Raw genomic sequence first — 16,257 nt, 5'->3', positions numbered from 1 at the left:
GTTTAGAGTGTCTGAAGTGTGGTGACCGCCAGACCTCTCTCCAACATGTGACCTTCTTCACTCACTCCTGTATCCCCACTACCACACGGCTCTGGTTCAGCATGTACCAGCAAAACTCAGAATTTTCCAAAATGTTGATCTATGTGTTCTAACTATTCATAATTTGGTTATCCCTGATATTTATTTGTATAGAGATTATTCAGACACCAGTAGTTCTTATTCTCTTAAAGCAGTCCCTACTCCCATCACCAGTCACCAAACTCATGGTCTTTGTCATCGATGTGCTCAATGATCAAAATTAGAAATGTGAGTGGCTCTTCACTACTTTTCAAGTTACTTAGTTTGGGAAGCTTTCAAAATAGCAAGTGGACAATCAAGAATTATAACTTTCTCTTCTTTCTCCCTTTGAACCAAAAATTAAGTGTTTAGGATTCAAAGTACATACTCTTCAAAAACATATGCAAGTATTCAATTAAAGGTTTCTCTTCCCCCTTATATGTCTAGCTCTTTTTCAGCTCTATGCAGAAAATAACAGGGGAGGTCATGATTTGGGAGCACGCATGACTCGAAGGGTTTTGAGAAACCTGCTAACAGATCTACAACAGGTAAATCTCTAATGCTCAAGAGTTCTAAATGTGTTCCAGTTACATTAATTATTAAAGGATCTTATTCTTTATAGTGTCGATCCTATTTTGATATAGTTCTCCAAGCAATCTCTCTCTTCTCTAGTCACTGGTAATATCTGAGTATAGTCTGACCTATTGCAATTATTTCCTAACTGGTTTGCCCAACTCAAGCCTCTCCTTTCTCCAACTCTTCCTCCACACAGCAGCCAGTGACTCTTCCAAATGTCAATGTAAGTGCCTAAAATTCCTCATTGGCTATGTCTATCTATAGAATAAAACCTAAACTCCTTAGTATCACAAACAAAGCTTTCTCCAATCTTCTATTTTCAAAAAGAGGTAAAATTATGATACTTATACAAATTTAAAATGAATGCAAACAAATAAATATTTGTAACTCAAATAAGGGTAACTCAAAGTAAACAAATATAAAATTTTATTCAATTTTTTATTTATTAACTATAAGAGGACTCCAGTAAGATGTCACAACAAGTTGAAAGAAATAACTAAAGATCAGATAAACTGATAGATTAAGAATGTTGTAATAAATCTGCAGGTGGACCCAAGAGTGGCTTGGGTAGGGGTGGGAGTTGTTGCTCAACCAGGAGAGAATTCATTTGGATGTCCATAAATAGAAACTATTTGCATTGCGATCAGTTGTCAACAAATTGACATTAATCTCTATAAAATTGTAAGGTAGCCTCGTCAAAGAGAGTGATGCACATCTCTATAGGTTCAGATAATCCCCAATGGAAAGATATCCAGTGGTTTCCTTTGTGTATTCTACAGTGTTTTGATTTTGCCTTATCCTCCTCCCAGTTTTGTGTCTCCTCCATGTCAAAATCCTCACTGTACCTGACATGTTCCACTACTGGCTTGCGCAGGTACATCTATCCACAACACCACTGCCTCTCCTTTACTTGACAAATACTGTTTGTCTTTCAAGTTTACTCAAAATATTAGTCACCTCATCACTGAAAACTTCTTAAACTCCTCGTAAATAACTTTGTTATGGCACTTGTCAAATTTTATTGCAATCATGTCTTAGATATGTGGTTTTCCCACTAGGCTGCTTCTCAAGGGCAACGATTATATCTCAGTGATCTTTATGTCTCCAATAGCTTGAAAAGTGCTTGATACTAAAGTCTTCATGTGTGCATGTGTTATGTGCTACGTCATGTCTGACTCTTTGCAATCCAGTGGACAGTAGCCCACCAGGCTCCTCTGTCCATGGGATTTTCCAGACAAGATTATTGGAGTGGGTTGCCATGCCCTCATCCAAGGGATCTTTCTGACCCAGGGACTGAACCTGCATCTCCTGCAGCTTCTGCACTGCAGGCAGATTCTTTACCGATGAGCCACCAGGGAAGCCTACTAAGGCCTTTAACAAGTGCTTAATGAAACATAGATGAAATGCAGCCCTGAGTACTCAATAGTTGGTTTCCATAATTTGCTATGCTTTAAGAATGTGCAAATATGACATTGTTTTCATCCAATTAATAAGGAATCTAACCTCCTTAATGTAAATATGCTTCTTAATTGTAAAAAATGATGTAACCAAGCAAGATCTTCTGCAAATGAGTTATGTAGGCTCTGGATTATTTTGTGTACAAGTGATTACTGTCTCTGTATCTTTTACCTCTGCTTTAAAGATGCCTCAAGCATCCTTTAAGGATTCTTCAAGCCCCTGTAAAATCCTTGAACTAGGTTTTCTGCACTGTGAAACTATAGTAATTTTCTGTCATTTCCCCGCTGTTCTGGACTGGAGGGAAGAAAAAAAATCTTTTTCCCTTACCCATCTTAAGTTCTGTGTCTAGGGCCCTGTAAATTAGACTTGTAAAAGAATTAACAAGAGAAAAACAAACCAAAGTTTATTCATGTGTATGGTGCGTAGGAACACCCAGTGATGAGTAACTCAAAGAAGTAGATACAACTCAGGGTTGTAAGCCATTTTACGCTAAACAAAGGAAAAGGGACTCTGGGCTTCTAGGTGGGGGAGGCAAGTTTATGAGAAGATGATCAGGAAATAGATGGCGAACAAGGGTTGTTTAGTAGGGTTTGTTATGCACATTTAAGTCTGTGATTTCTCTGCTAACAAGGATTGTTAAGAGTCCTCCTCTTCTTGGTAGGTAGAGGGAGACACTATTGGTAAAAACAGATTTACTGTATAAATGTAAGTTACCTTTACAAAAGGAAAACCTGTATACTATTTTTAGTGCTTTTTCTGCCTCTATTGGCTCTCAATGACTTTTAGTTCAAAATAATACATATGCCAAGGAGGTATATTTGGGGGTGGCATATTCTGGTACCCTGGAGAACCAAGGATTCTGAACTGGGGATTATTACGCTAAGAGTGGGAGGTGGGTAAAGAGAAAGATTATCAGACAAGGAATATGATTTAGGAAAACCTACCCAGATTATCTTTGCAGGAACTTCCCTGGTGGTCCAGTGGTTAAGACTCCACACTTCCACTACAAGGGGGATGGGTTTGATCTCTGGTTGGGAATATCCTGCATGCCTGGCATGCACGGCAGGCCATGCAGTGCTGCCGAAAAATAAAATATAATAAATAAAATATAATTACTTTTCCCCAAAAAAAATAAAAATTAAAAAAGTTACCCTTGCTTTGATTTGGTCTTAATGTTAAGAGTTTATGTTCATATTGATTGCAATAATTAGTATTTAATTTATTGTGTCAATTTTAAACAGCGTTTAATATGCTCATATTTCTTAAGTGGAGCAATGATCTTTTTTTCATTTCTAAGGTTCAGACCTCAGATGCAGTTTTCAAAGAGCTCTTCTGGCGGTTGCCCCAGCACACAGATCCTGTCACCAGTTTTCTACTGACTCTCAGGCATATCTTAAGAAGCTACTGCCCCAACGATCCCCGCATTCTGGGGGGAGACTGCGAAAATCTGCCCATCCATTTATGCAACCAGTCTAGTTAGACTGAAGCGGTGAAGTGGATGTGATGAAAGAAGATGGACAGGGGGCATCTTCCTTCTGAAATCCTATGCCGCTTCCTCACTAGTACAGCTGGCCCCAGGCTGGCTCCCCACCCAAGAGGCCCTAAAAATCTGCCCTTGTTTCAGGCTCAACCAAGGTCAGCGAGCTGCTGAAATGGCAGCTCCTGCAGCGCTGTCTCCCCCTCATGCATCAGTAGGCTCCTAAGAAAGCTGTTAGGAAGGTAGAGATTTGCATAGCAAATTATCATCCCATTGACTTCCATTAAGAACACCAAGATGGGTTCCCATAGAGAACTCCAGGCCCCTCTGTGTGATCCCACCCCCTCCCCCGAGAACCCTAATTATCACTTCAAGTGGTGTTCTGCCTACACTGCAGGCCCTCTAGCCAGATTTAATTCTTCCTTAGATTATCTGCAAGAAATTAGTCAAATGGGCACAAAATCTTTGTGCACACACTTTAGAGCCAGAAATGTAGGTTACAACCCACAACAGAAGTGTATTTTCTTTTGACTGATATCAGAATCCCAGAACTGGCTAGTGGATCCTATCTGATTGAATTTCCATACTGTACAAATGAGGCTAAACCCCTTTCTCCGGGGCTCAAGATACCATCCAAATAAGTGGTTCAGTTAGTTCATCAGCATTCACAGGCCAAAGTAGGGGTAATGAGTTATTTTTTCAGACAAAAGCCAAATAACACATCATGTTTAGTTCAGCTGGTGATGGGGTTATTATTAATTTAAAGTACAAGCCATCTTGTCACAATTACACAAATGTTTGTTGACTTCTGCCTGGCTAATTGTCAGCAAAGTGGTTCTAAGTGCCACTTTCCTGATTAGAAGAATGTTTATTCGAGTTGATGGACTCAGCAGGGGGGTCTTTGAAATTACTTCTGAGCTTGGGAGCAATGCCTGCTGACAATCTGTGCTGTAGAAGGCATCAGACATGAAATTAGGACACGTGACCAAATGGGCATAAATGGAGGTGACAGGTACATGTATCTGTGCATATAGTTAATGCCAGGGCCAAGTCCCTGGCCATCTCAGCAGTCACAAGGTGTTCTTAGTCCCTTAGTTAAACTCCTTAATGTGACTGAGTGAAAGATAGAAACCACTGAGTGAGGTAGTGTTAAATCAAGCTATTGGAATACAAATCAGGTCCAGGTGTGACAAAGCTTTGGGAGAACCCCTCAACAGAGTAAAGAGTCTTGGAGGGAGATCTCATTTGTATAGTAATTCGCATCTATTTTGTTTGTTTGTTTTACCTTGAGTAAAATATCAGATCTCAATTTATTTCTTGTTGTAAACAGGATAATATCTGCCCTGCCTCGAAAATTGGCATTTATTAAAATGAGATGATGTGTGTTTGAAAAGGTTTTTCTTAAAACTGCCCTGAAGTTTAATATGGTATTGTTATATGTAATTCGTAGTGGAACAAAGGCAAGTACAGTTCAGTCTCTCAGTCGTGTCCAATTCTTTGAGACCCCATGGACTGCAACATGCCAGGCCTCCCTGTCCATCACCAACTTCCTGAGTTTACTCAAACTCATGTCCATTGAGTCGGTGATGCCATCCAACCATCTCATCCTCTGTCATCCCCTTCTCCTCCTGCCTTCAATCTTTCCCAGCATCAGGGTCTTTTCCAATGACTCAGTCCTTCGCATCAGGTAGCCAAAGGATTGGAGATTCAGCTTCAGCATCAGTCCTTCCAATGAATATTCAGGATTGATTTCCTTTAGGATGGACTGGTTGGATCTCCTTGCAGTCCAAGGGCAAAGAAAAGTTAAATAACTGGGGTCACAGGGGAAACATAGAAGCCCTCCCTGTATTGCCCTCATTGCCAGAACTTCTTACTCTTCTTGTCCGAGCCCCACTTCTCCCCACTTGTTCTTTCCTTGTCTCTATTGATACACTGCACAAAATCCACACGTGTCTTGTTTGCCTCATTGAAACAGCTCATCCAGCCTCAGACACCAGGTATGTGTGACTCTTTGGCCATAAGCGCCACTGCTCAGGTGTGACTAGTGGCCACCTACTTCTCCATTTATTAATCACTAACACAGGGTTTCTTGTCTCTTGTAGATTCCAGCTGTCGTTGGGGAAAGTCGTGCCCTGTGCTCTGTGGAGAGTGCTACACGCAGCTGTTTCCAAGGGGTGAGTGCCACGCACATGTCCTTGGGAACTGGGGGCAGACACAGCTGCCAACCCATTTCAATCACAGACCTACTTCTCCACACGCATCCCAGACAACCTAATTCAAGAGGTAGACTTGCCCCACCTTTGCATGAGATAAACTTCAGCAGAGTCAACAGAAACAGAGGCAGAAGAGGAGGTGAAAATACACTTTCATCTCTACAAGAGACTGCAGTCATGCTTGGAAACATATTTGACTGTGCTACTGCTTTTCAGGTGCTGAGCCCAGTAATCAAAGAAGAGAAATTCCTGTCTTGGTTGCAGTCTGAGCCTCCCATCCTCTTATGGATCCCAACCTGCTACCGACTGTCAGCCACTGAAATGGCCACTCACCCTGTTCGGTGTAGAATCTGCAAGAACTTTCCCATCACAGGACTGAGGTACAGTCACTCACCACTGTTACACAGACCGTCACTCTCCAAATGGATCTGGAGCTGGAGCTTCTTGTCTCCAGATTCTTGTGGTTGTCCTAGTCACACTTTCAGAACTCAGCTGATTTGGGGGGGGGAGGGGGGAATAATAATTTCCTGTATGAGTGATCCTGCTTATATTTTATTTTCCCTTCTATGATTAATGGAATATTAAGTTCTGGGGACACATACTCAGACCGGTAGATATTTTTATTCCTTAAGGGGAAATTTTTTTGTCTTTTGTTACCAAAACTCTTTTAAATATTTTGTAGTTAACCATAACAGTAACAACAGTTTACATTTTTTGTTCTTTAAAAATATTTTTGAAGTATAAATGATTTACAGTGTTGTGTTAATTTCTACTATACAGCAAAGTGGTTCAGTTATACATACATGCATTCTTTTCCATATTCTTTTCCATTATGGTTTATCATAGGATATTGACTATGATTCCCTGTGTGACAGGACCTTGTTAACGTTTGTTAAATGTTGAACAAATATTAGGTTGTGTGGTTCCCATGGTTCGTTTGTGTAAAACGTATGGTGTTATTATGCCTAATGGTGGTATTATTACTATTTAGCAGAGAAGCTAAATAACCTAAGCTTAGGCTCACATGGTTAGCAAGTGGCTGAGGCTGTGGACCGAATCCAGAGGCCCTGCTCTGCAACCGTGATGCTCTGCTGCCTCCTTGTGTAAACAACTGAGAACATTCCTTGAAACCAAAAAAACGATGAGGCTTTATAGGAGCTGCTCATGCCAGAGCTTCTCTTTTCCTGGGGGAAAAGGCAGATTTGAAAGCTAGGTTTGGAAGCAGGAAATTCAGATCTTTCCATGGCTTTTAGATGACAGTCAAAATCCTATCTTAGGAAAAGGGTGTTGTAGGTTTCCTCTAAATAAAACAATAAAGAAGTAAAATTTGAGTTATTATTAAAGATGGGGAGGAGAGAAGGAAGTCAGCAAGTGGGGGCCAGGCAAGTGGGTGACCATCACCATGGTGGGTGAACACAGGTGTAACAGGGGCTAGGACAACCTGGGAATTCAAAACTGGTTAAAAAAGGGGGTATACGCAGAAGGGGCAGGAGAAGTGACAAAAATAGGTCTGATATAAAATAAGTCTGTTGAGCTCACTGGAAATCAGGTTTTCATTTTGCTGAGAAAGTGAATTGATTTTGCCGAGAATTCTGAGGACACAGTGAAATTTCACTCACAGAAACTCTTCACAAATAACACAAGTCATGTTTGGGAACGCATGTAAGAATTAAAGATTTTATAATTTAAAAAAAAAAGAAAAAAAAAAAAAGAAACAATAAAACATACCAATGGCCCCAACTGTTGGTCACCAAGCAAGCTAAAGCAAAGAAATATCCACACGACAATGAAAAGTGAACTCTTTTTTTAATTGGGCAGTGGGAAAACATTAATATGATGTTCTATATTACAAGTATATCATAATCATTTACTCAGTAAACAAGTATTACATAAGCAGTTACTGGGCCAGAGACAGAATTCATTTTTGCAGTTACATAAAATACAAATTTAACATTGACATGTTTTTTTTCAAAATCATTATGTATAACATAATGCATATATTATTTTTTTTATTTTATCAAGGAGTCTTAGAATGTGAATGACTTGCTCAGGTCACCCCAAAAAAAAAAATAGCAAAAGCATAGGGCCAAATATGCCATATTGTAAGTTTTTGGTTGTGTCCCTACCTACTAAGAGTAAGATTAAGCTGCTTCTTAGAAATGCCTCTGTGTGACCCATCTTTCCTCCTAGAAATCTAAGGCAATGTATAGTTCTCATACATGCAGACAGCTGAGTCATCTGGGCATGACCTTGAGCTTCTCTAGACCACAGTTCTTTGTAAGCAAGAGAAGGATGGGTGAATCAAAGCATGACTTAAGCTTCTCTTAGCTGTAACCATCTGAGCTTATTAGAAAGTGCTTGAATACATTACAGGTCTAACCTTAAACCTGCGCTTTTGGCTCTCAGAAAACCACAGCGATAGCATCAAGGCTTTTAGTTTCAGTGAGAGTCATGAAGCCATCTTAGAGGAGAAGTGCTTGCAGATCTGGAGGCAGCAAGAAGAGGGCAAGACTTGGCTTCCTAAAGTCAGAGAGAAAGACCAGAGACTGTTCCTAAGCTGAGGGTCCAATTTTAGCAGGATGTGTCACACGTATACTCCTGAATGGCCGTGTAACTTTGAAATGAGATAAATAACGTGGTTCTTTGTGAGTAAAAGCATCAACAACAGACCGCCTCATTATCCACACTGCACCCTTTCTCATGCCTCTGTCAGTAGTTTCAGAGCATGGAGGAGCTAAGCCAAGGTTAGGGTCACCATATTGTCCTAAGGAATCAACTGCAACCATACAGTAAAGCCAAGTAAAGCAGCCAGTACAGATGGTTCATCAAATCATCTTAATAAAAAATACTTCATGTTATACACTTCACGTCTCCCCAAGTATGCATGTTGAATAATTTTCAAAGTTTTGTAAAACTTTACAAAGGCCTCAGCTTCCCTGGTGGCTCAGATGGTAAAGCGTCTGCCTGCAATATGGGAGTCCCAGGTTCAATTCCTGGGTCTGGAAGATCCCCTGAAGAAGGAAATGGCAACCCACTCCAGTACTCTAGCCTGGAAAATTCCAGGGGTCGCCGAGAGTTGGACACGACTGAGTGACTTCACACTCTTTCAAGGCCTAGTGGTCAGGATTTACTAGCCCCATTTTCCTCCTTGAAGAAACATAGAAGTGGTAAAAAAAAAAAAAAAAAAAAAAAAAGTCATTCATTTAACTCAATCAATAAATGTTCATTGAAAACCTACCATGTACCAGGTATCTTCTAAACCATGAACTTAAGTTTCTGTTTCAAGGTCATCTAGTAATAGTGGCATGTGACTCTAACTCAAGTTTCCTGCCTTTGTATTCTATTTTATATATACATTTGGTGGTGGTTTGGTGATTTAGTTGCTAAGTTGCATCTGACTCTGTGCGACCCCATGGACTATAGCCCACCAGGCTCCTCTGTCCATGGGATTCTCCAGGCAAGAAGAGTGGAATGGGTTGCCATTTCCTTATTCAGGGGATCTTCCCAACCCAGAAATTGAACCCAGGTGTCCTGCACCTGCAGGCAGATTCTGTACCAACTGAGCTATAAGGGAAGCCCTTATACATACGTGTATTGATTTATTGTTTACTTACTTGATTTAACCAGGTCTTAGTTTCAGCATGCAGGATCTTCTAGTTGCAGCACGTGATCTCATAGTTGTGGCACTTCAGAGCTAGTTCCCCGACCAGGGATCGAACCCAGGCCTCCTCCATTGGGGAGTGCGGGGTCTTACCACAGGACCACCAGGGAAGTCTCCCCTTGGTGGGGAAGTCTCCCCTTGGTGGTCTATTACATGGGTGAAAATAGCTGGCTCTCCGTTCAGATGGTATCCCTGGGCTCAAAGCCTAATTAAACCATTACCAAGTCATTGTGTAACTTTGTGCGTTTGCTTAAGATCTCTATGAATTTTCAGAACTGATTTAAAGAATTCAGTTTCTTCAAATGAGGGTAACAATAAGAATGCCTTCCCTTAAAGAACTTTCATGGGGATTAACTATGTCAGTGCATGTCCCCTGCCTGCTGCATAGTGAGGGCTCAAAAATGTTTTCTATGCTACTATGATAGCCCTTCAATGCTCTATTAATACCCCACTGTGAGTCTAGGTGTCAGGGACAGCAGTGAACAAGGGCCGTGAGAGTTGGTCTTATGGCACTTGAATTCTGCTTTGCCTTCCAATGACTTTGGTCAAAAACCCTTCTGCCATCTGGCCTCAGGAACATTCCAACTTTTAATTTCTCTGTTCTCCAGAGTTCTCTGTAGGTCTGATAGATCTGACAAGCTCTAAACCCTTCTTCACCCTAGTCTGCATTACCTCATACCTCCTCTTCTTTCTACCTGGGATTTCCTTCACCTTAATCTCCCACCCAGCATGAGCCTCACTTCTTTCATAAAAACTAATCAGATCATCCCACTCCCAGGTGTCTTCGCCTCTCTCTCTCCTACTACATTTATTTTCCATGCCTCTCACTCTGCACTTAAATATCACACGGTACTTAATTTTGCTAGCTAGTATACCTCAAGTCTCCCTACCATGTCTTTGCAGCAAGATACAAAACTTGAAAAATATAGGAATCTTGTCATAGTTTTACTTTTGTAAATTTGGAAACAGGAATTGAAATCTTAAATGCTTTCTGGGGCAAAACAAGTATATAAATGAGGGGAAGAGGATTGGGAGGAACTGTCCTAAAAGAAAAGCTGCTACTTTGCTCTCACCCATTGTTGCCACTGATGGGGAAGACATGATTTTATGTCACAGAAACTGTAGTTGAATATCAGGTGAAAAGGTATAGATAAAGAAGGGAACCCTCCTACACTGTAGGTGGGAATGTAAATTGATATAACCATTATAGAGAACAGTTTGGAGGTTTTGTAAAAAACTAAGAATAGAGCTACCATATGACCCTGCAATCCCAGTTCTGAACATATATCTGGAGAAAAACATCATCCAAAAGGATACACGCACCCCAGTATTCTTTGCAACACTGTTTACAATAACCAAGACATGGAAGCAACCTAAACATCCATTCACAGAGGAATGGATAAAGATGTTTTGTGTGCATATATATACACACTATATAATGGAATATTGTTTATATAATGAAATATTATTTATAATGAAATATTATCTATATATTCCATATATAATGGAATATTACTCAGCCATTAAAAAGAATGAAATTATGCCATTTGCAACAATATGGATGTACCTAGGAATTGTCATACTGAGTGAAGTAAGTCAGATAGAGGAGAAATATTGTATGACATCCCTTACATGCAGAATCTAAAAAGAAATGATACAAATGAGAATTCCATGGACAGAGGAGCCTGGCAGGCTACAGTCCATGGGGTCACAAAGAGTCGGACACAACTGAGCGACTTTCACTTTTGGGAGATACATGTACACACTGCTGTATATAAAATGGATAACTGACAAGGTCCTACTGTATAACACAGGGAACTCTGCCCAGTGTTACGTGGCAGTCTGATGGGAGGGGAGTTTGGGAGAGAATGGATACATGTATGTGTATGTCTGACTCCTTATGCTGTCCACCTGGAACAATCACAACATTTTTAATCATCTATACCCTAATACAAAATAAAAAGCTTTTTTGGAAAAAGTATAGGTCCCTGATGTTTTACAAACGGTAGGATCCTATTCATCCTTGAAAGTTACTAGTTCTTGACCATGTGGTCTCACCAGCAAACCCCCCCGCAAAAGCACAACATTCTCCCTAAGTGCCTAGAGACACCCTTCCTTAGCAGAATGTCTCAAGATCTCCTCTCCTCTGACAGGCGATTTAAGGTTGTAACTGTTCGTAATAGAGAGTCTGCAGTACTGATGTGTTAACAAACTTGGCTGTGTTTGTCACTCAATCTTGGCTGTTAGAGAAGGAAATGGCAACCCACTCCAGTACCCTTGCCTGGAAAATTCCATGGACGGAGGAGCCTGATAGGCTACAGTCCATGGGGTCGTAAAGAGTTGGACACTACTGAGCGGCTTCACTTGGACTTCGACCTTGGCTGATGAGGAACTCCCGCTCTTCACTGTATTCCTTCCTATGTACAAATTTCTAAAAAATGACACGTTTATTTTAGATTCTTTTACCTATGATTTTATTTTCCCCAGTACTACATAGGAATGCAGGTCCAATATCATCACATCTCACAAATTCTCAAGAGAATTTAGAATTCTAACTTTTTGGAAATCTCCCAGGTTTCTTTGTTGGCAATCGCATTGAAATTACTGAAACACTTTGCACAGCTACCCAAAATGTGGCCGCAAACTTCACATGTACCCTACGTGTTGTTGCACACAGTCCCATGCATATAAAAGGCACTTGGTATTTTTTGGTGGGAGAGAAGATAAATCAGGCCTCTTTACTATAGTTTGTTGACAAAATTATATTTATTTAATGTCATATTATAAAAATGATAAAATAAAAAGAAGATCTAACTGTATACTCACTCAATAGCTCAGATACCTTATTTATCTTAGGATGCTCCTTCTTCTGAGTAATATTTTCTTTGCTCACCTATTAATAGTCATACAAGTCACACTTCCACTTTAATTGGCAGATACCGCTGTCTGAAGTGTCTCAACTTTGACATCTGCCAAGTGTGTTTCTTATCTAGTCTTCAGGGCGAGTCCCACCAGAAGTCTCATCCCGTGGTTGAGAACTGCATCCAGGTAACATCTAATGCAATGTACCAAACTATTCATAAGTCTTATCTGTGAGAGGTACAGCAATGAAAAAAACATTCCCATCAGGAAGAACACAGATTCTACTCCTCTCATACATTACAATATTTAAGACTAAAGAAATGGCAAGCTCAACCTTAAATATCTCTCAATATACACATACTTTACACTGTAGATTTTAATAAAACTTTTTGGAGACAATAGACCAGAGTCTAATCTGAAGCCACTGACCGGGTACTATGTGCAAGAAAATATCTGAGGAGTAAGAAAGAGGGAGAGGCATTGAAAATGGATACAGATTAAAAATTTAAAAACTCTCGTTTGGTTGAAAAAAAATAAAAATGATGCAATGAGGCCTCTAGTTGTTATTGCATTTCAGGAGAAGATTTCTTTTTTAACATGTCTTTTCCCCAGCACTAAAATTCAAGTATATTTCCCTTAGTAAAAACAAAAGAGAAAGATTACTATCTCAGTTTTGACTGGAGCCAGTATAAAACTAGGCTTTATAGCTGACTTTCAAAAAAATTTTAAAGACAACTATAAATATGCAGGAAGAGAACTCAGCTCATGAAAATAACAAAGAGAAATAGGATACTTTTAAGGCAGACAGCATTTAAGATTTTCCAGAAATCACTTAGTAGAAATCAGTTTCTTCATGCAGCTGGCCTTGGTCTCAAATTTCAAATAGTAAAAGCTGTTGACTAATTACCTTTACTGCGGACAATTTCCCTCATGATCTCTTTACCATGAATGGTCCACAAAAGTCAAGTGCCTCAATCTTGCCAAATAATTTTTCAGAGGATATGGCTTTACTAAACTTTATTAACTTGGATTCTCAGGTTTATTAGCGTATGATCCTCCCGCCTGGGGAAAAATAGGTCTTATCGATGTTAGACTGACACCATGTGGTCATTTTGTTATTACACTTTAGAATTTAAGAGTGGAACATTTTAAAACTTCTCATTACTTTGTTTCCTTTTGGCTTACACGTGGGGTCCGTGGATGGACTTCAGGTGGCCTGTGAATCCACTGGACTTTTATGGAAAATTAAAATTATGGACATTTTTCTGGAAATAAATTTCCAAAGAATCCCTCCAATTAGCATCCATAGACTTAGCTCTCTTTCACATCCTCTTTTAGCTTTCAAATTCCACATTCCAGAAGAGGAGTTATTGTGGAAGTTAGGGGGTATTTAATTTGGAAATGGATATTATATGTATGTGAATAGAGAGAGAATCTGAAGACGTTCAGATAAGATGGAAGTAAGATGATTTTTCTGTGGACATAAAAGTTAGTGAAATAATTTCAGAAACTTTCATGGCAGCCAGTCCACCCAAGTAAGGAAAGAAGACCACGTTAAGGCTGATCTGATACCCTTTGTACTGTTGGCCATTCCAGCAGATATCAGCAAAGGACAATACAAAACTCATCCTCAGGACCCTCAGAAACAATCTGCTCCAAGGGCGCTGTAGGAGGAAAGAAGCTGCGAGAAGGCAATGGCTCCTGGACAAGGTGAATCCAAAGGATATGGCTAACCATGCCCAGGCCAGGTGAGTGGATTCCTGCAGGGTGACAATCTGAAGCCTGGTACTGGGTTTATGCAGCCAGCCCAGGGCATCCGCAGCAGGGGAAGGGGTAAGATGCTGTTCGCCTCTAGAAACAACCTTTAATTTAAGTAGAACAAGAGACGAAACTACCTTTAAGTGGCCCGTCCCATCATTTAGTTATCCCAACTAAAGACCTCAGACAGACGCAGAAGATTTTTGATATTAGAGGATTTGAATAACTTTCTCCAACATCTTTCTTTTTCACTGGTTTACTTTGGAAAGCCTAATTCAGAATTAATATTTTATTTTAAAAAAGGAAATGACACATTCCATCACTCACAGCCATATGCTGTTCACATTTCAGTATTACCAAATCAAGAATTATGCTGTAGATACAGATTTTCATTCTTTTTTAAGTGGAGAGCATTTGTCCTGCCATTGGTGGTGCTGGTGGTAAAGAACCCGCCGGCCAGTGCAGGAGACAGAAGAGGTGGGTTCAATCCCTGGGTCAGGAAGATCCCCAGAAGTAGGAAATGACAACCCACTCCAGTGTTCTTGCCTAGAGACCCCCATGGATAGAGGAGCCTGCTGGGCTATAGTCCATAGGGTCGCAGAGTCATACAAAACTGAAGCAACTTAGCATGTAGCTTCCAAAATATAATTTCAATGACCTCACTCTCATCCTTATAATGAAGTGCCATAATTTAGAAGTAATCCCTTAACATTTTGATTCTATTCAAATTTTGCCCCTCACTAAAATTCTGTCAACATCCTTATACGTGCATTTTCCTATATGTTTAATACTTCATTAAGGTAAATTCGCCCAAGTAAAACAACTGCATTAAAAGTTGTGAGTTTTGTTAATCCTCAAAATTCAGACTGCCAATCTGTGTTCCAAAGGGTTACTCAAAGGACACCCATCACCCTGGTAACTGAGATCATCTATCGCACACCTGAGTACCAGCCTAAAGACGACCTTTTAAAAATCATTATGACCTTAAAGTTTGAAGTCACTATTTCTTTATAATTTAAAACTCCAGAAGAGAAAGAAAGAAGCACTGTTTCCAGGGGCTTATGATCATCAAACTTTTGGGTGGAAAACAGCCAGAATAATCCATGCACTCTTATTTGATCTACCAGAAGTGTAAGAATAGATCACTTTAATCAAATTTATATTCATTTGTTAATTTCTTCTGTAATTCTCTAAACTTTTCTCAGACATCTATCAGCATATTTCCATCTCAATCCTAGACCCTATTTCTGTGGTCATTTTGTCACTATAGTTTGGTGTAATTTAATATATTTTTATAGTTCTTTGAAAGGAAAAATACATATTGACTTAGAAATTAGATACCATGCCTATACCTGTACCACACTTACCTAGCAGGTGGTTATCACTGGATTCATAAAGTTAGAGAATTTGGCTAATTCTTACTCATCTTTTTTATTTTTTATTTTTTTGCTGCACTTGGTCTTTGTTGCTTTTGCGCAGGCTTTCTCTAGTTGCGGTGAGTGGGGGCTACTCTTTGTTGTGGTGTGAGGGGTTCTCATTGTGGTGGCTTCTCTTGCTGTGGAACACAGGCTCTAGAGCTCCGGCTTAGAAGTTGTGGCACAGGGATTTAGCTGCTCAGTAGCATGTGGAATCTTCCCGGGCAAGGGATCAAAGCCATGTCCCCTGTATTGGCAGGCAGATTCTTATCCACTGTGCCATCAGGGAAGTGCTGGATATCATCTTGATGTATATCTTTAATATAGCACAAATAATTTAAATTTAAAAATAAAAGCAAAGATTTCAGGTACCAATTCATCTGCCATCTTCAAGCCATTTATTTCACCTTTCCCTAGTAGAGTAACACTAAACTCTGACAACTAGTCAGCTGGATTTTTTGCATATTTGAAATCTTCTCCAAATCCCTCCATTCTCATAGTTAGAACACCAAGATCTATGCTCTTATTTGCATTTCTTTTGGCCACAGAAGCCTGGCTGATCTTTAAAAAAAAACACACACACAAAATAAGATGGTATTTCTCATGCACTTATTTCCCCCAAACTTAATGTAGGCCTTAAGCCCCTCCAGTAGCTTCCCACTGTTTCTAAGCTAAAGACTGAACATTTCAAGATGACTTAGAAAACCCCTGCATATTTGAGTCACCCTGGGAACCTCTCCAGTGCCATTTTTCCCTCTACACCTCTATTCTCCAGTTCTG

The 16,257-nt window shown here is 39.9% G+C and overlaps 1 protein-coding gene across 1 annotated transcript in view; it reads left to right on the top strand.

Annotated features, from left to right (window-relative positions):
• DYTN (dystrotelin) overlaps nucleotides 1-16,257 on the top strand; it is a 73,991-nt gene that overhangs the window by 22,459 nt on the left and 35,275 nt on the right. Inside the window, 5 exon segments of the mRNA XM_042242713.1 lie at nucleotides 505-605; nucleotides 5,671-5,742; nucleotides 5,998-6,161; nucleotides 12,379-12,490; nucleotides 13,904-14,052. Coding sequence (XP_042098647.1) covers nucleotides 505-605; nucleotides 5,671-5,742; nucleotides 5,998-6,161; nucleotides 12,379-12,490; nucleotides 13,904-14,052 — 598 coding nt within the window.

Source organism: Ovis aries, chromosome 2, assembly GCF_016772045.2.
Source record: "Ovis aries strain OAR_USU_Benz2616 breed Rambouillet chromosome 2, ARS-UI_Ramb_v3.0, whole genome shotgun sequence".
NCBI lineage: Eukaryota > Metazoa > Chordata > Mammalia > Artiodactyla > Bovidae > Ovis > Ovis aries.
The sequence above is the reverse complement of the archived record's forward strand: the minus strand, read 5'-3'. Positions and strand labels throughout refer to the sequence as shown.